Source organism: Letharia columbiana (assembly GCF_014066305.1).
Source record: "Letharia columbiana isolate WasteWater2 chromosome Unknown Sc0000020_s0, whole genome shotgun sequence".
In the NCBI taxonomy this organism is placed as follows: domain Eukaryota; kingdom Fungi; phylum Ascomycota; class Lecanoromycetes; order Lecanorales; family Parmeliaceae; genus Letharia; species Letharia columbiana.
In genome coordinates this window covers 115,880-134,721 of record NW_023501061.1, presented here as the reverse complement: position 1 = coordinate 134,721, position 18,842 = coordinate 115,880, and the positions used below count along the sequence as shown (strand labels likewise).

At 42.9% G+C, this 18,842-nt stretch overlaps 6 protein-coding genes across 6 annotated transcripts; 2 read left to right on the top strand and 4 right to left on the bottom strand.

The window, feature by feature from the left end:
• Positions 1-1,254: 1,254 nt before the first annotated feature.
• HO173_006647 (uncharacterized protein) lies at positions 1,255-2,571 on the bottom strand (the record flags this gene model as incomplete). The annotated part of the gene is made up of 5 exons (XM_037308555.1): positions 1,255-1,747; positions 1,814-1,885; positions 1,940-2,025; positions 2,086-2,338; positions 2,393-2,571. The coding sequence occupies 5 exons, from the start codon at positions 2,569-2,571 to the stop codon at positions 1,255-1,257; spliced, it is 1,083 nt and encodes a 360-aa protein (XP_037164398.1).
• Positions 2,572-2,764: 193 nt separating this feature from the next.
• Positions 2,765-5,217, top strand: HO173_006646 (uncharacterized protein; the record flags this gene model as incomplete). The annotated part of the gene is made up of 5 exons (XM_037308554.1): positions 2,765-2,781; positions 2,932-4,423; positions 4,594-4,739; positions 4,798-4,923; positions 4,974-5,217. 5 exons carry the CDS (start codon positions 2,765-2,767, stop codon positions 5,215-5,217), a joined length of 2,025 nt encoding a protein of 674 aa, XP_037164397.1.
• A 626-nt stretch (positions 5,218-5,843) lies between these two features.
• On the top strand, positions 5,844-6,579 carry HO173_006645 (uncharacterized protein; the record flags this gene model as incomplete). The annotated part of the gene is made up of 3 exons (XM_037308553.1): positions 5,844-5,873; positions 5,941-6,208; positions 6,257-6,579. 3 exons carry the CDS (start codon positions 5,844-5,846, stop codon positions 6,577-6,579), a joined length of 621 nt encoding a protein of 206 aa, XP_037164396.1.
• Positions 6,580-7,470: 891 nt separating this feature from the next.
• On the bottom strand, positions 7,471-8,043 carry HO173_006644 (uncharacterized protein; the record flags this gene model as incomplete). The annotated part of the gene is made up of 1 exon (XM_037308552.1): positions 7,471-8,043. The coding sequence occupies one exon, from the start codon at positions 8,041-8,043 to the stop codon at positions 7,471-7,473; it is 573 nt and encodes a 190-aa protein (XP_037164395.1).
• A 15-nt stretch (positions 8,044-8,058) lies between these two features.
• Positions 8,059-8,686, bottom strand: HO173_006643 (uncharacterized protein; the record flags this gene model as incomplete). The annotated part of the gene is made up of 4 exons (XM_037308551.1): positions 8,059-8,067; positions 8,120-8,148; positions 8,197-8,302; positions 8,360-8,686. 4 exons carry the CDS (start codon positions 8,684-8,686, stop codon positions 8,059-8,061), a joined length of 471 nt encoding a protein of 156 aa, XP_037164394.1.
• A 319-nt stretch (positions 8,687-9,005) lies between these two features.
• On the bottom strand, positions 9,006-11,287 carry HO173_006642 (uncharacterized protein; the record flags this gene model as incomplete). Its single annotated transcript, XM_037308550.1, has 2 exons — positions 9,006-9,725; positions 9,785-11,287. The coding sequence occupies 2 exons, from the start codon at positions 11,285-11,287 to the stop codon at positions 9,006-9,008; spliced, it is 2,223 nt and encodes a 740-aa protein (XP_037164393.1).
• Positions 11,288-18,842: the final 7,555 nt, after the last annotated feature.

The window sequence follows — 18,842 nt, the reverse complement described above, 5'->3', positions numbered from 1 at the left end:
TTGACACACCACTCAGCCCTATGGCTAGCGGGCCTTGGCGGAGGCATCCCCTACCATATCATGCCTCCTTCCCACATACATAGTTCGGTAGCCTTATTATCCTAGTTCTACCTCACCCATACTGGTATCGCACCTATGCTGGTCCTGACAACTATAATTAAGTTAGCTAAGTTTTTTAATAAAATAAAATTAAAAGTTTACTTCTTAATTACTATACTATAGCTTCTAATTTAATAAAAATTTATTTAACTATTTATTCGACTTTTTTCAAGAATTTCAAAAAAGGCCATATTACGTAGTTGCGCATTTTTGTTAAGAATCATATATACGCAGGGTGTGAATATTACATATCGGGCAATACACCAAAAAAATAAGTCTTGGCAAGATTTCCTACTCAGACCCACCTCAAGGCCGGTGGGGCCAAGCTGAGACTAGGATCAGCCGATATTCGATGCAAATCCCCCTGATGGTACTTGGGAGAGTGAAGTCCGGATAGCTCCAGGACAAGATGCCGCCAAGGTTCTCTCCAAGCTGAATCCTCTGCTTTTCGGCCACGGTGGCTCCCAGCCTCACCCTTGGGACTTATGTTCAGATGGCCAAGGTAATTGGCGATCTTTCTATTTCAAAACTTTCAACGAAACTTGGGTCCGTTCACATCGACAGGATCACCGGCTTTTCGGATGGCCGAGCTGACCATGAGTACAGGCGTTCATGCAAGCCGTTTCAGACCGATGCAAATCAAAAAGGCATCATCCTGAGTGGTGGAATGTAAAGCAGATTCTGCGCCTGGTAGTCTATGTTCATCTATTCACCCAATAGTCATACAACCACACGCTTATTCAGTGGACTACACATAAGCCCCAAGGTCTTACTATCAAGGACGTAGACATGGCAGCTTGGTGCGACGAGCAGGCTTATGCTCATGCTGAACTGCAGGATTCTGAGCCGGCATCTACCAAACCTTTCGATTCCGTGAGGTAAAGGTCTAACTAAGCTTCCTTATTTAGTCGGCTTGTTCACACAGAAAAAGCATGGGACGTTGCACAGGACAGCGCTCGAGATGTTTGGGTACCAAACGCCAGGCATCAAAAGCGCCAAACGCCCGAACACCTTCAACACTCTCAAAAGGATACGATCCGGAAGTGTAGGATGTAGTACCCTTAAATCGACAGACGAAGAGGTCAGATCCCCATAGTCGGCCTCGCAGCGTCAACCTTTGTGGACGTTTTGTGAATGTTTCGGCTCGTCTTCCGCTCATTGTATTTTTTTCCCTTCTTTCGCCAGCCGGCGTTCTCTCCTCTTTTTGGCCGCCTCTGGCCCAGACTCTGTGTCCAATATGTAATCCCACCATCTAAAGCTGCTCGAATAATTGCCGATAAATTTCTCGTGATGAACATCGTGATGCTCTGCGCCAGCCCAGAATGGTAGGAAGTGATGTAAGCTCCATGGGAATTCGTATCCGCTGTGCGCATCGATGGCTTGGAACAGTCGGCACACAATCCAGATGTACATTGTCAAGATATGAAGTTCGCCGGTTATGGCACACCACAATAACGGAGCGCCCACAGTGCCGAGACCCAAGATCATAACCTCGATGGGCGAAGCGTATTCTGCTGCCAAGCCAAAAGGAGCCGAGTATTGATGGTGGATCTTATGGATGTTCTTGTAGAGCGGGCCCCAATGGAGCGCACGATGCGACCAGTAATGCCAGGTGTCCTCCAACACAAAGAACACAGCGATTTGGTACCTGCGTCTCGATCAGTGTTCAATAATCCCGAGTCACGATGTGGGCACTTTGTGAGAGGGACCATACAGCATTGTGAGGAGAGAGGGGAAGGGTACGCCGGTAGCAAGCCCGACATACTGAGCCATTGGGTGGAAGAGCCTAGGAAGATCAATAAGTTTCCACACGTGGGGCAATCGGGTTGACAGAGCGTACCATATTTGAGGTAGCTCAACAGTGAAATGAGAAAGCAGAACCAGTTTAGCGCAACTCCATTGTTCTTGTGCTGTTGGAATTTTTTGCTAGCCATGTAGTCAGTCGTCAATACCTTGGGGCTGGATATGCGAAACAACGTTCCATACATTTTGAATCTTGTATTTGTTGAAGTATGAAATGCGGTCTATGATTGCCCATGGAATTGAGCGGCCAAAATAGATGATCTCGTGCATCACGAACGACATGATACCAGTAGCGAGGACATCATTCTGTAGATAGGCATACCACGCTGCCCACAAGCGTTCCCAAACGTTAAGATGGACATTGTACTTGGTAATTTCATCGAATTGTCCCCAGTAAGTCTCCGCGGGTGAGGAAAAGAGCGATGATGTTGAATTCCTGTTAGGAGCTGTCAGATGGGCGCGTGAGACTTTGAAAGAAGCTGGGACTCACATGGCGAGGAGGCTTGCCAAATAGTAGGCCGTGTCGAGGATGACGAGATGGAAAATTCGGTAGAGCAGTGAGGACAAATGCACTCGAACAATAAATAAAAATGAAAAGAGTTTCAGGAACAGTCGGGAACAGAATAGCGCCAGTGGCGCCACTGAATTCACTGATCGGAAAAATTGCATTATGAATTGCCGAGAATGCCAAGAACCTGGCGGATGCCCTAAATAATTGCTCGGACGATGTGGAGAGCGTAGCTGCCCGTGTTCAGTAGGTTGTTTACCGATGTTGTGGAAGGGCAACAAAGGGGTTTCTTCTAGAGGTAGTGTAATGTGACGTATAATTGCTCTTGACGGCAAATGGTGCAAGCTCTCCAATATGTCTTTCGTGACAGAGTAAGTCAAACACAACCGTCTATGTAATGGACCTAGAGTTTCTCGCCCTTGATCTTGGTCTTTAATGTCTTGCAATTTTGGACCATAGCGATTGCCTTTTATGGTGACAGCTTGCCTGACTCATTGTTTACATGCTAAGCCGAATCACAGTCACGTCAGCAAAGTCGATGGCCAGCTTGATGCGCTGCAGCTTCCGAGACAGCCCTCCATCCCTTCCTCGCCCGAGCTTCGTTCCGCCTCTGATGAGACTCATGAAGCCGCGGATGTCAGTGGAACTGGCGAACGTGACTTTGAGCTGCCTCGGATTCTGAAGATACAAGCTGCAATTAAGACACTCTCCGCCGCCTCTTCGTCCAGAGCACTGCTTCACCCTGATACAATATGGGTCATCTTGAACCAGATACTCGAAGCATCTGTCCCCAGCAGTGAGGAGGCCAGAGTCAATTCCTCACAAATGCAGGAGCTGGAGTGGCTTTTGGTCAGCAAGGCTACTACGCAGACCTACGGGATAATCTTGAATGCGTTGCTGGACCAGACAACACCCCTGAGCAACGACATAGGATACTGGGATCAAGTTCTAGGTTCCTACAGATATACTGGGTTGTACACCGTTCAGACGTCGCCGATACGTCTTTGGTACTGGGCCAACGACATATACGGCGACGCTTGGCAGCGCCTACAGAATGTTCGAAGTGCTGGTGAAGGTGAAGAAGAAGCGAGAGTGCTGTCGGTATTCGACCGCTGGAGGCAATTCTATAGCTTGATAAAGGACAGTGTGCGCGATCGTTCTCTGGATGATATGCAGTCAAAGTTCTTGTCGCCCCTGACCATGAGCCGCCTAGAGGCAAGATCGAAGAGAAGCCACCTCAAAAGGCTACGTGAAATGAGCGCAAGTGGGCTAGGAATCCTCATGGACGAGGGTATGATCTTCGACGCGGACGAAGAAGCACCTGTCAGCTTCAAGGATCCATCAGATAGCAAAGAAGAATGGCGAAGTGTTGTCTCAAAAAGTGTCTCATTGATGGAGATCGTTTTACAAAACATCCATATTCTTGAACTTGGAGCCGGCGAGTTTGAGGAGACTGTGTTCATGAGCGTGGACGACGATTCCCAGCCTCCACAGCACGACAGCATGGAAACGCAGTGTGCCCCGCGAGTTGTACGGCTTGCTAGCCGTCTTCAGGAAATATTATGGCTCCATATGCCCACTCACACCACCACTTCTAAAGCGTTGGCCACAGAGTATGGAAAGCCTTCTCGCCTAGTTCGCTATTGGCTGCCAGGGTTGGCTCTCTTTCTCTCGTCCGGTACCGTGCTCCGCATACTGGTCAACCGGAAGGCAGATATCGTGACTTGGATTCGCGATTTCGGAACGACGTCTATAGATTTCTGGAACAATTGGGTTGTAGAGCCTACGAAGAAGGTTATGAGGACAATACGACATGACAAGGAAAGTGAGATAGCCATAATGAGCAGGGAAAGTCTGAAAGGTGATAGGGACAGCTTGGAACGCATGGTTATTGATTTTGCACGCGACAATCCCAACACTTCCACCGGTCTCCCTCTCACCGATTCAGACATTTCCGTTGTTAGAGCTAAAGTCAGGGAAGGGGATTTGACGCCAGTGCTGAGAGCATATGAGGTATGTAATTTTGGGGATGATTCTTTTCTATAAGGACCTCGGTCTGCGCGGTGAGACAGATCTGGGGAGCTGAAAAAGGGTTTCTCTCCGCTTTCCTGCTTCCCAGGCTTGTTTTCTGAGTCAACTCTATTGTCGTGAACAAGGTATGCTGACTTCGGAATCGTCAATAGAAAGACCTTCGGAAGCCCTTCCTGGGAACAATTAGAGGAGATCTCATTCGCGCACTTCTCATTCAAGTTCAGAAGACTAAGGTCGATGTCGAGCTTGCTGTTAGTGGCATCGATGCCCTCCTCAAGAGCCAAGAATTAGTGTTCGGGTAAATACTTCCCATCGTAGGTAGATTCACCATTTGGCAATGCTAACGAGGATAAAAGATTTGTAGGGTTGGCTCCAGGAATGCTGGTTTCTCTCTCTGTGTCTCGCTGGCTTGGAGATGTATTTGCCGGACGAAAAGGTAAAGTACAGGGCAGAAAAAAGGGCAGCATGATTCGAATTCTGAGGTCAGTGCTGAAATGTACACTATTCTGCATCATGTTAAATTCTACTGTAGGAATGTTGATCGGATCCTGAGTGGCTCGACACCGTCGGAAAGTGGAATGTTATCTTACAAAGACCACGGCATGCTATTGTGTGAAGTTCATTTACTCCGACAAAAGGCCCAGCGTGTCCTTCCTGGCGAGATCTACAACGAGTTCCTTGAGGAAGTCAACGACCTTGTTGATCTTCGGACTGGGATTGAACGTCAGACGCGGGTTGTTGAAAGAATTCGGTGGGCATATTCGAAATGGCTCTAGTAATGAGATTACGGTGCATGAGCGTTGATCAACAGCATAACCCTGGCTCGGCGTTTGGTAGGTGTATTTGCTCTGGACTGCTTCCAAGCAACACGGTGCTATGTAGATGGGATGGGACGACAATATTGAAGATCAGATGTAGATATTTTGTTTCCAGGCTCGAGGTTGATTTTCAAAGAACAATTGACCATTGACAGGTCCCTACCGAATGATTTGGTGGAAGAGCTTGCAATTTTGGATCTCTGAAAAGAGTTGTGTCAACTCGATTGACATTGAGGCCCTCAGTCGTTTTGAGCGGTTCTGTAGTTCTTGCGTTGGGTGGTAAATGGCTTGACGCATTGAAGCTGTACGAGTACGAACTTGGCGATAAATTACAATTAGCATGAAACGCTAGTACTAACTACGTAGCTCATTGTGGTGAATATCTATCGATTTACAACTCATATCGAACGCCGTCAGGTTGCTTGTCGTCATACTGAGTGCGACAAATCCTTCAAAAGGAACAACGATCCTGTACGCCACGACACAGAGGCCTCGGTCTACCAGCGCTGTACTACTGCTATCTTCGTTTGAGGTAGAGCTTCCTCAAGCATACATATTCTCCAGCACCCTTCGCCGGCAAAAGCATGGCCGGTACTCGGAATTACGACTTCCTTGTAAGTCGTAACTGGCGCCGATCCTTCATTCGAGACTTGTACGAAGCACGGCACTGACAGCCTTCAGATCAAACTTCTCCTCATTGGCGACTCAGGCGTTGGAAAATCATGCTGTCTCCTTCGGTTCAGCGAAGATTCCTTCACACCATCCTTCATCACTACCATAGGAATCGACTTCAAGATTCGAACAATTGAGTTGGACGGCAAAAGGGTGAAGCTACAGATATGGGACACTGCGGGGCAAGAAAGGTTCAGGACCATCACCACGGCATACTATAGAGGTGCAATGGGCATATTGCTGGTATATGATGTCACGGATGAGCGGTCATTCAATAGTAGGATTTATGTATCCATTTTCTGGAAAGCAAGCTGACATATGTCAGACATTCGGACCTGGTTCTCTAATGTCGAGCAACACGCGACTGAGGGCGTTAACAAGATCTTGATTGGGAACAAGTGTGATTGGGAAGAGAAGAGGGTGGTGTCAGTAGAAAGAGGGCAGCAATTAGCAGATGAGCTGGGCATACCGTTCATGGAGGTTTCAGCAAAGAGCAACATCAACGTGGAGAAGGCTTTCTACAGCCTCGCCGCGGACATCAAGAAGAGGATTATCGATACTTCGAAAAATGATCAGGCGCCTGCACAGGGCGTTAATGTGTCGGATCAGAATAACAGCATAGGCTCGATGGGTGGGAAATGCTGCTGAAGTGGAAGAGCTAGCGCTGATGGTCAGTGGCACGTTTTCTATGACGCTAGCGTTTGATATCTTGTGCAGACCTCGTTGAACGGCGTGAAGGTTTGGGCCTGGATTGGTTTCTTCAACGTCAGATATTCCCCAGAACATGTTGCATCGGATTTCACAATATCACCTACGATTATGGTTGAATGAAAGATGTTCCCGGTCATTACACGCTACTCACAAATCCTGCTCCTACTCTAAAAAGCATACATGACCTACTAACCTACGAGCATCATACGTATACGCAGACGGCATTAAGATTTTAGAGAATAATCAATGAATGCCTCCATTGTTAGATTTCAATAGCCAGAAATATCTGTTTCTATATAATGATCTATTGCGAAGTGTGTAAAGTATACGCTTCGCCATAGAGTAGAGTCAGCCAGCAAGGCATTCGAGAAATCGATCCCGCGCTCAGGCATGCTGCGAGAAAAACATTGACAGTTTAGCAGGACGAGACTTAGAAAAAATGTCAATCTAGGTGGATTTCCCAGTCAGTATTCCTTGTTCTGTGATCTTCAGCATAAATAGTCAATCCCTTCTACATTGTACCCACAAGAGGGTGCAAAGTTGGAATTTGGGAGCTCGTAGGACTGCCACTTCTAACAGCTTGCTTTTTCCCCCTTCTCTTCATATGCCAGGTCCCAGGAAGTCTTACCTTGGTCTATTATCTCCCAACAGAAAGTCCGGTATCCTCAATATAGATGCATGAGCTCTTAGATAGGTCTATGGCACACTTAAAATACATCTTCCCTCCACATCCACGACTTCGACGTGCAGAATTCTTTATCCTTACACGGTGGAGCTTCGTGCTACATATTCTCTATGATTTAAGATCTGGACCTCGGGCATTCCTTGTCATGCACCTAGAATGACGTCTCTAATGCAAGGTAATGTTCCGATATCCACCATGCTTGATCTAAACAGCGGATCCCAAGCCGGCACACTATCCCCTCCCGCGTCCATATCGACCTCGACTCCTGCTACGGCTCCGATCGCTGTAGCTGGAAAAGCTGGAGTAGCTAGGACTCCTTCTTCTCCTGCCTCCCCTCGGTGGCGGTGGGCTGTCTCGACGTCCGTAGTTTCGGCTTCTACGTGGGGGAGACCGGGTCCTCGATCTGGAAGAATAGGACCGTGAGCGTGTTCTCGGTGATCTGGAACGAGAGAATGAGCGCGGCCGGTATGTGTCTGAATCGCGATCTCTCGGGACTGGACGGCCTCCATACCTCCTTTGTGGTGAGCCTCTTCTTGGGGGTTGCGGAGACCGATATCTTCCACCGCCAGGGGGTCCATAGTTAAGCGGGGGGGGTCCTCCACGATATCTGCCAGGCGGAGGTGCGCGTGCCTCGAAGCGATCATAAGGAGGAGCACCTCTACGAGGTGGAGGCGGCGACCGTGAGAATTTACGGCGAGGAAGGACGATCGAGACATTGATGATTGCACCGTCTAGCTGGGCTTCATGCATATGAGCAATTGCAGCTTCAGCATGTGGGGTGTCAGTGTATACAATGTAAGCGGTGCCACGATTGGCCATGACTAAGTCTCTCAGCTTCAGGTTTCAAAAGAAAGCACGGGGTACTATACACTGCCTGTTCATGGGTAGGTCAAGCTCGCGGATAGAGCCATATGCACCAAATATCTCTCGTAGATGGCCTTCATTGACGTTTTTCGTAAGCTTCTCCACCACAATCTATGCAACGTAAGTTTTAGGGTATGCCGTAGACGAGTTTGCGATCGCCTAAGGTACCTTTGAGCTTTTGGGTAGTAGGGAGCCATGGCTTGGAGATCGCGTGTAACTGGGGTCTCTATATCGTCGTCCAGCTCGGCCTTCGCTCCTACTCCTCGACGCACTCCTTGTTGGACTTCTGCTGCGTTCCTTCCCATTTCTAACTCCATTCCGTCTATCGCCTTGAGCTGATGATGTTCGGCTTGGCGTTCTTAACCTTGATCTAGAGCGAGGCGAGATGGTGCGGCGAGGTGCAGACCTCGTTCTGGAAGGAGTTTGGGATTTGGCGAGCGCAGAAGTTTGGTGACGTGATCGCGTTCTGCCTCTTTCAGGAGACACGGAAGGCATGTTGGGCAGAGCTGGCAGGATTCTCGGGCCTCGTAGCATAAACTGACATGAATATGCATGATTCCTTCAAAAAACTTACTCATACGGTTTTGTAACGGATGCTGACTACTCGTAAATTACATGATCGCGCTAATATAGGTATCAACCAAAAATACATAGAGTTAAGCATGTGTGGGAGAATCGTGAAATCGCAATGCAGAACAGGCTCACCATTAATCCAGGGTGGATTTGGACATGGGCTTCAAGCCTGGGACCTGAACCAGAATACGTCCACATGAAATCGTTGGGCGACCTTTTCCGGATTCTTGTCCAAATGGTGTCACCTCCCTGCTCCCCATGCCTCGTACTTCCTCACCATTTCCGGAGTGACGGATCGCTTTACTGTAGCCAAAGCAGTACTCAATTGCTTCTGACTGACTCGCCGTTTTTCTTTCGATTGTATCTGCTCCTCAAAAGCCATGTAGCTAGCCTGCTCGCAGATTTTCACTATTTCCGCCCCAGTAAAGCCCTCGGTCATTTCTGACAACGCCATTACGTCGACATCGTCTGAGAGAGACACGGGAGTCTGCATCTGTAGAATGGCTCGCCTGGCCTCCAAGTCTGGTAGTCCAACGTACAGGGTCTCCGAAAGCCTACCAGCACGGATGAGAGCTGGATCGAGTAGTTCTGGTTTGTTGGTAGCTGCAAGGACGAATACGCCCTTGAGCTCCTCAACGCCATCCAGCTCGTTCAACAGCGTAGTAACAGTGTGAATGCCTCCTTGTTGGCTCTTGTCCCTCGCAGCTCCTACGGCGTCGATCTCGTCAAAGAAGATGATGCTAGGACTGGCAGCACGAGCTTTGCCGAAGACTTCGCGCACTGCACGCTCAGTCTCTCCAACGTACATGCTCAACAGTTCGGCGCCTCTAACTGCAATGAAGTTCAGCCCTGACTCTGTAGCAGTCGCCCTGGCGGTCATGGTTTTAGAACACCCAGGAGGGCCATATAAGAGGAGACCTTTCTTTGCTTTGAGTCCGGACTGCTTCATTTCATCGGGGTACTATGGAAAACATCAGCAATTGTTGCTGAGAGGATGCGATGGTGCAATATAAATTCTACCTTGACCGGCCACACCAATGCCTGTTGAATACGCTTCTTCACCTCGTGTTGCCCCCCAATATCACTCCATTTGGTTTCCGGGATCTCCAAGAATATTTCTTGCATCACTGTAGGCCGAATGTTTGCTAAGGCGCTGGTGAACGCGTCCTCCATACTTTCAAGCAAAGCTTGTGGCTCGGTTGGACGACAATCAAAGTCTCCAATTCTCGACTCAGATGCTCTATCTTGAGCTCGTGTTGTCTTCATTGCTTGGCGTAGCAACTTTTTAAGGTCTGCTCCAACAAATCCGTGTGTACGTGCAGCTATCCTTTCCAAGGTCGAATCAGCTTTGTCTTTCGGTAACTTACACAGGACCTTCAGTATTTCCGCACGCGATTTTGAGTCAGGGATTGGTATCTCGATCTCCAAGTCGAGTCGCCCTACTCGTCTCAGATCTTGATTGATCTCTGTGAGACTGCGGGTGGCTCCAACAGCAAGTGTCTGCGTCTCATCGAGTCGGTCAAGCTGCCGAGACAGAATCTGCCCTATGTTCACGGATCGTGCAAGATCCGTTGGATTTTGTTTACCAGCGATAGATTCCAGGTGGTCAATAATGATAACACTAGGCTGACAACCCAGGGCATTAGAGAAAATTTGGGGAATGGCTGTTTCGTTTTCACCAAGCTGCTGACTGCCGTCTGTAATGTCAATGTGGAATGCCCTCCGCCAACCGGCCTCGCAAATCTTGCGGAGAACCATACTTTTACCGGTACCAGGAGCGCCATGAAGAAGAATGCCACCTTGACATGTTCGAAAGAAAAGAGGCATTTTTGCGTATTTTTCGGGAGGGTGGCTGTACACACTAACTTCGTCATTCAAAAGCTCGATTTGCTTGTCTAAGCCGCCAATTCCTTCGCTAGGAACAACAAGCAAGCTCTTGCCCCACTCAAAGCTGTTGGCTCTCTTGGAATGGCCATCTTTCAGACAGACTGTGCAGCTCGGTCGTGCACGATAGAGCATCTGGTCAGCAGACGAGTTGATGCTTTGTATCCGGTATGATCTTCTTTCATCGTTGGCTTCCACGCGGTCAAAGGTCATACCTGGAGCTAGTATCTCTGCCTTGCACAAGTAATGCTTAAGTCGCCACGCCCAATGAGAACGTTCATCCTCGTCAGGGTTCGGGGGAGCTGATTGTGATTCATTTTGCGGAATCTCGCATAGAGTAATCTCATCTGCATCTGTAATCGCTACGTCGCCACGGCGAATGGAAATTCGACTGTCAAGCTTTAAGCCGTAGAGAATCTGAAGAGCCTTCGAAGTTTGCACCACGTCGTCCTTGATTTTTTCGGTCGCGGGCCAGACAACAGCCGGTCGAGTTGACAGTTGATGAAGAGTTACTATGTGGCAAACATCGCCAGCATGAAGTTTATGTAGTAGAAGTTGTGCGGGCGACAGAAAAATTCGGAAAACATCCTTTGGGTCTGCACGTGAAGAAGGCCGCACCTTGTATTCGGGCTCCTTCATAGTCCCTCACAGTGAGGCTCTTACGATGATGAGATGCTATTTTTGTTCTCAAACTTCTTCCACGAATAGCAATGTCGAGCGATGATATCTTCGAACTCTAGGCTCTTTGAAGCGATTGCCTGCCGTAGAAATCAGTAGTTGGCTGGGTTCTATACGATACATGATGCACCAAACCTGGTCCCCTTTAAAAAACTTACAGACGATTCTTATTCAGCCTTCGGGGATGCTTTTAAACCTTAGCCTATGCTAAGAAAAATACCAGTAACGCGATTACAAGGCCGCGCTAGATTTATATAGTAGTTATATTAAAATAAAGCGCGGCCTCGTAGTAACCTCGCTATTACTATTACATCGTTACTAGATCTTACTATTACCGATAAGACTATTCATAAAATAAAGACTCTTCGTTCTCTCGAGATATATAGGAGTAAAAAGAAGACTCGCCGTCGTCGAAGCTAAGGGATTTTTATAGAAAAGAGAACTTTATTAATAGTATTATTTATATAATCTAGTCTACGTAATCTTATTATCTACTAAATAAAAATACGCTTTCTTATATCGTTCTTCTAATTTATTATATTCGAAGTATTTATAAGTAACTTTAATATTATTAACGCGATCTTTAAGATTATTATAGATATGAGTTTACTATATTTAATATTCTTTTACGATTCTTTCTACTTATTAAAACTAATAAAGATCTTTCGCTTAATAGAATAGTTATAGAAGATAGAGAGAGTATTAAATAATAATAACGACGATTGATATGAAAGTATACTATAAAGCTGTATATATAGGTGGATTAATTGATTCTCTAGCTAATGAAATCTACTTGCTAATATACTCGCATGCCAAGCCTTACAAGGCTGGATTCCATATCAGATGCCGGGAAAGAAAAGAAAGGCAGCGCCCTCGCTGCAGCAAAGAAGGAATTTCCGATAAGCAAAGAACGATTTTCCGAGAAACCCATATCGTATCATAATCCGGCGATTCTTCTACTTCTTCTTAGTTCCGCCGACAACATAATCGCGAGCTAACGAGGTTTTCCGGCGACCGTACTAGAATAAGATCCGATTAATTCTTTAGAATTCGAATCCTGAATAGATAGCGAAATAACGATTTAAGAATATTCTATTCTTACTAATAGCTGGGAAAGCGATTATTAGAAAAGTGGTTTTTTCATTAAAGGTGCTGATGGCTGAGAAAGCGATTACTAGAAAAGTGGTTTTTTCATTAAAGGTGAACTAGATTTACGTAGATTTTTCGGCGCTTTTAATAAAATAACGACTTAAGATATTATTCTTACTAATCGCTAAGAAAGTAGTTACTTTATTATAAGTACTTTTAATATTTTCGTAACTATTATATTACGATATTTTCCTTATAAGAATATTAATTTCATATATATTCTTTTATAATCTTTAATAAGATTTATAGTAAAATCTAGATTCTTAAGTTTATATTAGATATTATTTTATAAGTTATAATTAAGTTACTTAAGAAGATACTATAGCTTATTATCGACTATTTACTTCTTAAAAATCTTTTTAATCTCGTAGAAACTCGATAATTTATTCTTATCGATAATAGAAGATAGATTTATAAATTAAGAATATTAATATAAATTCTCGCTATTAGATATAAATTCTAGTTAAGTAATTAAGATAATTAATAAATTTTTATAATAGATAATAAGATAAGTTTATAGATAAGATTATTAATTTTACGAATTATTTAAAAAAGATTAATATACTATTAATAAAGTTTTCGATTTCTTTTTTTTAGAATCTTATAATTATAATATAGATAAAGATAAATATTATTATCTTTCTCGAAATTAAGAGATATATACTTATTATTATAGCGAGCTTTAATTATAGTATTAGCGAAAGCTATAACTTTATTAGCGACTTTATACTTAATTAGTTATAATTTCTTAAAGTCTTATAAAGATAAATTTTTAAGAAGATTAACGTTATTGTTAATATAAAATTTATAAATTATTTTATTAAACGCGAACTCGATAGTAAAATTAATTAAGTTATTAAGAATTATATTAATAAATAATAATACTTAATATTAATTAATATTCTTTACTATATAATAGCGAAAAACTATAATTTAATTCGTATACTCGAATTATCTATTTATCTAAGAATAATAAGTAATAGATATAAGAAAATTTATATTAAATTATTTAAAGATAATCTTTTAGAATAATAATATAAATTTAAAATCTCTATTACTAATAAAGAATCGTGGAATTTCTTAATTATATTTATAAAATACTATGATAACGATATTTATTTAATCGATAATATTTTAATTTTTTTTTTTATATAAGAATAATCTTTTTAATAAACTTATTTATTATAGTAAGTAAGATATCGTAGTTATTAATTTTCGATAGCTTTATAATAAAATTTATTATTAATATACGAGTAAAGGCCTATGAATTAAATTCATAATCATTTTTTTAATCAGGGCTATCGAGTAAATAGGTGAGCGATCTTTGGTGAGCGAACTTTGGTGAGCGATATTTGAATTCCTTGCGCTTTAATAATCATAGGACAAATTTTCAAAATTCTTAAAAATTCCGAAAGCGCAAATAGCGGTTCAAAATTTAAAATAAAAAATTTCCAAATTTTAATAGAAAACAAAAAAGTTATTACTATTGTGAATAACGTACACCTATTTTTTGATGAGGGAGGCGCGGGAGGGCGAGATTTTGATGGTTGCGGACGCTAATTTATTTACCCGCGATGACTCAGCCGGTCTAACCAAAGAGCGTAGTGACCCTGAATTGATGATTGGCTGCACATATAAATTCAAGGTTTTTAAGCTTAGCCCTATCTTATTCTTTTATATATATTAATAAAATAGAATTAGCGATATAATTATTAAATTAAGAGATTTATATAATATAAGTAAAGGCCCATGAATTAAATTCATGGAGTTGGATTTTTCTAAGTCAAATCGAATTTTAGCCCTAGCCCTAAGTCAAATCGAACTCTAATCGCTTGCTGTGCGTTTTTGACCTACTTCCACCACTATAAAATTAATTTAATCTATATATATATGCGGAGAGAGGCGCGTTAAGGCCTAATTAGAAAGGTGTATTGAGTGTAGAGGATTGAATAGAGAAAGGCCATATCCTTATAGCAAGAAGTATCGAAATACCGGAAAGAAATGGAGATAACGTGCTAATTAGTAGTGTGAATCCCATAATATCTCCTGCCGCAGTGAAATCTTTCGAATAATAAGATAGCTGTAGACATCGGACGGTTTCAATTCGTCCAAATATGTATCGTCCGATGTCCCTTCTGCAGAGGCCTAATTGATTGTAATCGTCGCCTCCTCTTATAACGTTATTATAGTGATGTATTATATCAATGTAGTGGGGATAATAGGCTAAGTTGCAGTGGTGTTCTCCGCTTGCTGAGTGATGATTTGACGTGGGATCTTGGAGAGCTAAGCCGTGTTCTTGACGATGATAGCCTTGTTGCCGCTTGGTTTCTCCGCAGTGTTCTCCGTAGTGTTCTCCGTAGTATTCTCCGCATTAGCCTGTTGTAGTTCCTCCTCTTGCTCCTTCTCTTGTAGAGTATCAGACTGAGTAACTAGCTGAGTGGCTGACTGAGTGAATGACTAAGTGACTGGCTGACGACGCTTGCCGAGTGATGATTTGATATAGAACCGTGGAGAGTATATGACGTGGGATCTTGGAGAGCCGAGCCGTGTTCTTGACGATGGTGGCTTTATTGCCGCTTGATTTCTTCGTAGTGTTCTCCGTAGTATTCTCCGTATTTGCCTGTTGTAGTTCCTCCTCTTACTCCTTCTCTTATAGAGTATTAGACTGAGTGGCTAGCTGAGTGGCTGACTAAGTAGATCACTAAGTGACTAGCTGATGACGCTTGCCGAGTGATAATTTGATATAGAACCGTGGAGAGTATATGACGTGGGATCTTGGAGAGCTGAGCCGTGTTCTTGACGATGGTAGCCTTATTGCCGCTTGATTTCTTCGTAGTATTCTCCATAGTGTTCTCCGTAGTGTTCTCCGCATTTGCCTGTTATAGTTTCTCCTCTTACTCCTTAATGTAGTGGGGATGATAAACTAAATTGTAATGGTGTTCTTCGCTTGCTAAGTGATGATTTGATATAAAATCGTGGAGAGTATATAACGTGGGATCTTGGAGAGCTGAGCCGTGTTCTTGGTGCTGAGGGCCTTGTTACCGCTTGATTTCTCCGCAGTGTTCTCCGCATTTGTCTGTTGTAGTTCCCCCTCTTGCTCCTCCTCTTGTAGAGTATCAGACTGAGTGGCTAGCTGAGTGGCTGACTGAGTGGATGACTGATATGACGTGGGATCTTGGAGAGCTGAGCCGTGTTCTTGACGATGGTGGCCTTGTTGCCGCTTGGTTTCTCCGCAGTGTTCTCCGCATTTGCCTGTTGTAGTTCCTTCTCTTACTCCTTAATGTAGTGGGGATGATAGACTAAGTTGCAGTGGTGTTCTCCGCTTGCTGAGTGATGATTTGATGTGAAACCGTGGAGAGCATATGACGTGGGATCTTGGAGAGCTGAGCCGTGTTTTTGACGATGGTGGCCTTGTTGCCGCTTGGTTTCTCCGTAGTGTTCTCCGCATTTACCTGTTGTAGTTCCTCCTCTTACTCCTCCTCTTATAGAGTATTAGACTGAGTAGCTAGCTGAGTAGCTGACTGAGTGGATAATTGATATGACGTGAGATCTTGGAGAGCTGAGCCGTGTTCTTGACGATGGTGGCCTTGTTGCCGCTTGGTTTCTCCGTAGTGTTCTCCGCATTTGCCTATTGTAGATCCTCCTCTTGTTTAACTGAGTGCGAGGGTACCGAGAGTAAATATGTTTATATTGGTGGAATTGATAGAATTGGTAGAATTGGTAGAATTGATAGAATTGGTAGAATAATGGAAGAAGAATGATTACACAAATAGGTGGAAGGATTATTATTCGATTCCGGTCGCGTTTGATGTGATTATAATATTTAAATGTTAGTTTAATCTATCTATCGCTGACTTAAGAGGAGTATATAGAGAAGAACGTATCCGTTCGGGCTCTTTTTAAGGGCCTTTTAACGCGTTTATAAGTAGTAGTAGATAGCTATTAGACTCGCTTACGGCCTCGATTACCAGTAGTAGCGGATTCGTCGAGGGGTGGCCTGGGGGCGTTAGTAAGGGGCTCTAATTGGGCGAGGGGTACCGAAGACGATTATATTTATATTGATGGAATTGATAGAATTGATAGAATTAGTAGAATGGTGGAAGAATAATAAATAGGTGGAAGGATTATTATTATCCGATCCCGGACGCGTCTGGTGTAACTATTATGACTACCATATTTGAATGTCCATTTAATCTATCAATAGTAGGCCAAACTTTATAATTTTTATAGCGTTAGAAAGCGCAAAGCGAGCTTTACAATTTGAGGAGTTATGAAGTAACTGTATGTATCGCAAGCTGAGTACTTCAAAGTATAAAATATCTATATATAAATTTTTGATAAGGAAGACGTAGGAGGGCTATCGGACTAACTTAGCCGGTCTAATTAAAGAGCGTAGCGAACCCGAATTAATGATTGGCTGCACATATAAATTCAAGGTTTCCAAGCTCAGCCCTACCTTATTCTTTTATATATACTAATATATCTCTTTATTTAAAGAAGGCAGCTACTACGCGTATAGCCCCTATCTACTAGACGTATAGCCCCTATCTACTAGGCGTATAGCCCCCCTAATCGGGTTAGCGGCCGCGCGGAAGCTAACGAGTACTAACCGAAAATGGTAAAGGACCCGCATAAGCTAACGGACACTAACCGAAAATGGTAAAGAACCCGCATCTAGTCTCTTCGAGATTCTTGCGGAGATGCTTGGTGGTAGCAGGGCAAGCCTCCCTATGTCTCTCCCTGTAGATTTATAACATCGGACGGTTTCAATTCGTCGATTAGTGAGGTTTTTGAATAATTTCTCTATGGCGATAGCTGATTGGCTGGCTACCCTCTCTGCTACTCAAATGTCCACTACCTATCGGCCAGCTGATCTTCCTACATCTGAAACGTATTGAACATAGCCTCATTACCCTGCATGTAGGCCTGTGTAGTACCACCTCGCTGTCCTCCTCTTGTAGCCTGTCCAGCCTGCCCACCTCGCCGCCCTCGTATAATGTCTAGTCGTCGGGGTGGCTGCTACAGCGGTCGCAAACCCCCCCGCTGTGACGCTTGTAGTGTAGAGGTAGGTGTAGAGGTAGGTGAAGGTATGCGCTCTGATCCTTGCCTATTGAGCGAGGGATGTAGGCGGGCGGTGGGGTGGGAGTTGGTTCTACTACCATATCCTACTGTGAAGGCATTCGGCAGAGACTAGATGCGGGTTCTTTACCATTTCCGGTTAGATTTTGTTAGCTTCCGCGTGGCCACTAACCCGATTAGGGGGCTGTACGCCTAGTAGATAGGGGCTGTACGTCTACTAAGTAGGGGCTGTACGCGTAGTAGCTGCCTTAAAGAATTTAATAGTTTAAATAGTAGATAATATAAGAGCGTAATTATTTAATAAGTTATTAAATATAGATAAAGCTTAATAGATAATTATACGATTTATAAAAGTCGCTATAATTTAATAAATTATATATTATATAAAATACTTTCTTCTTAACAAAGTAAGAAATATAAAGTTTTTCTTTACTATCGTCGAATATATAGTATATAAGATCTTTCCGAAGCTTAAACTTAATACCCGGCTTCTCGCTTTTATTATTCGAAGTTTTTTTATCTTCGATTCTTTACTTAAATAAGTCCTTTTTTAGAATTTTAAGAACGCGCTTTTATTACTTATTATTTTTATAAGCTTTATAAAGTCGAGTTTTAAAATTATCTAATATCTCGACGAGTATAATATAATAGATAACTTCTACTTTCGTAGTAAGATTAAGATTAAGAATCTTAACGGCGTATTTATAAAGAATATTAAGAATTCCTTCGAAAGAGAAGTTAAACTCTATTTCTAATAGTTTAAAAAGAACGTTAAAAACTATATTTAACTTATTAAATTTATAGCGAATAAAAAGATTAAAGCTTGATAAATATTAAGATATTCTTATTAGACGAAGATTAAGCTTATTAATATTAGAAGTTATTAAAGTAGTTTAATAAGATATTTATTACAGTAAGCTATCGTAACTATATAAGTACATAGTTTTATCTACCTTCGTATCTATTAAGAAGATACCTTGATAAGAATCTTAGCTTAGTATTATAAGTAGTTACTTCTTAGTAGAAGAATAATCATCTTTACTATATATTACTTATTATACTTATATTTTTATATTACTCTTATAATATAATAGTAATATTATTATTTAATATTAATTAACTATCAAATAATTTAGAAGCTTCTTTATTATTATCTATTTATTTGATAATACTTTATTTACTTAATTTTTTATAGCCATTCTACTATCTAAGCCTTTCGCTAACGCTCTTTTATTTACTAATTAAACTACTATCTTATTAATTTAATAAGTAATTTTAATCTAATAGA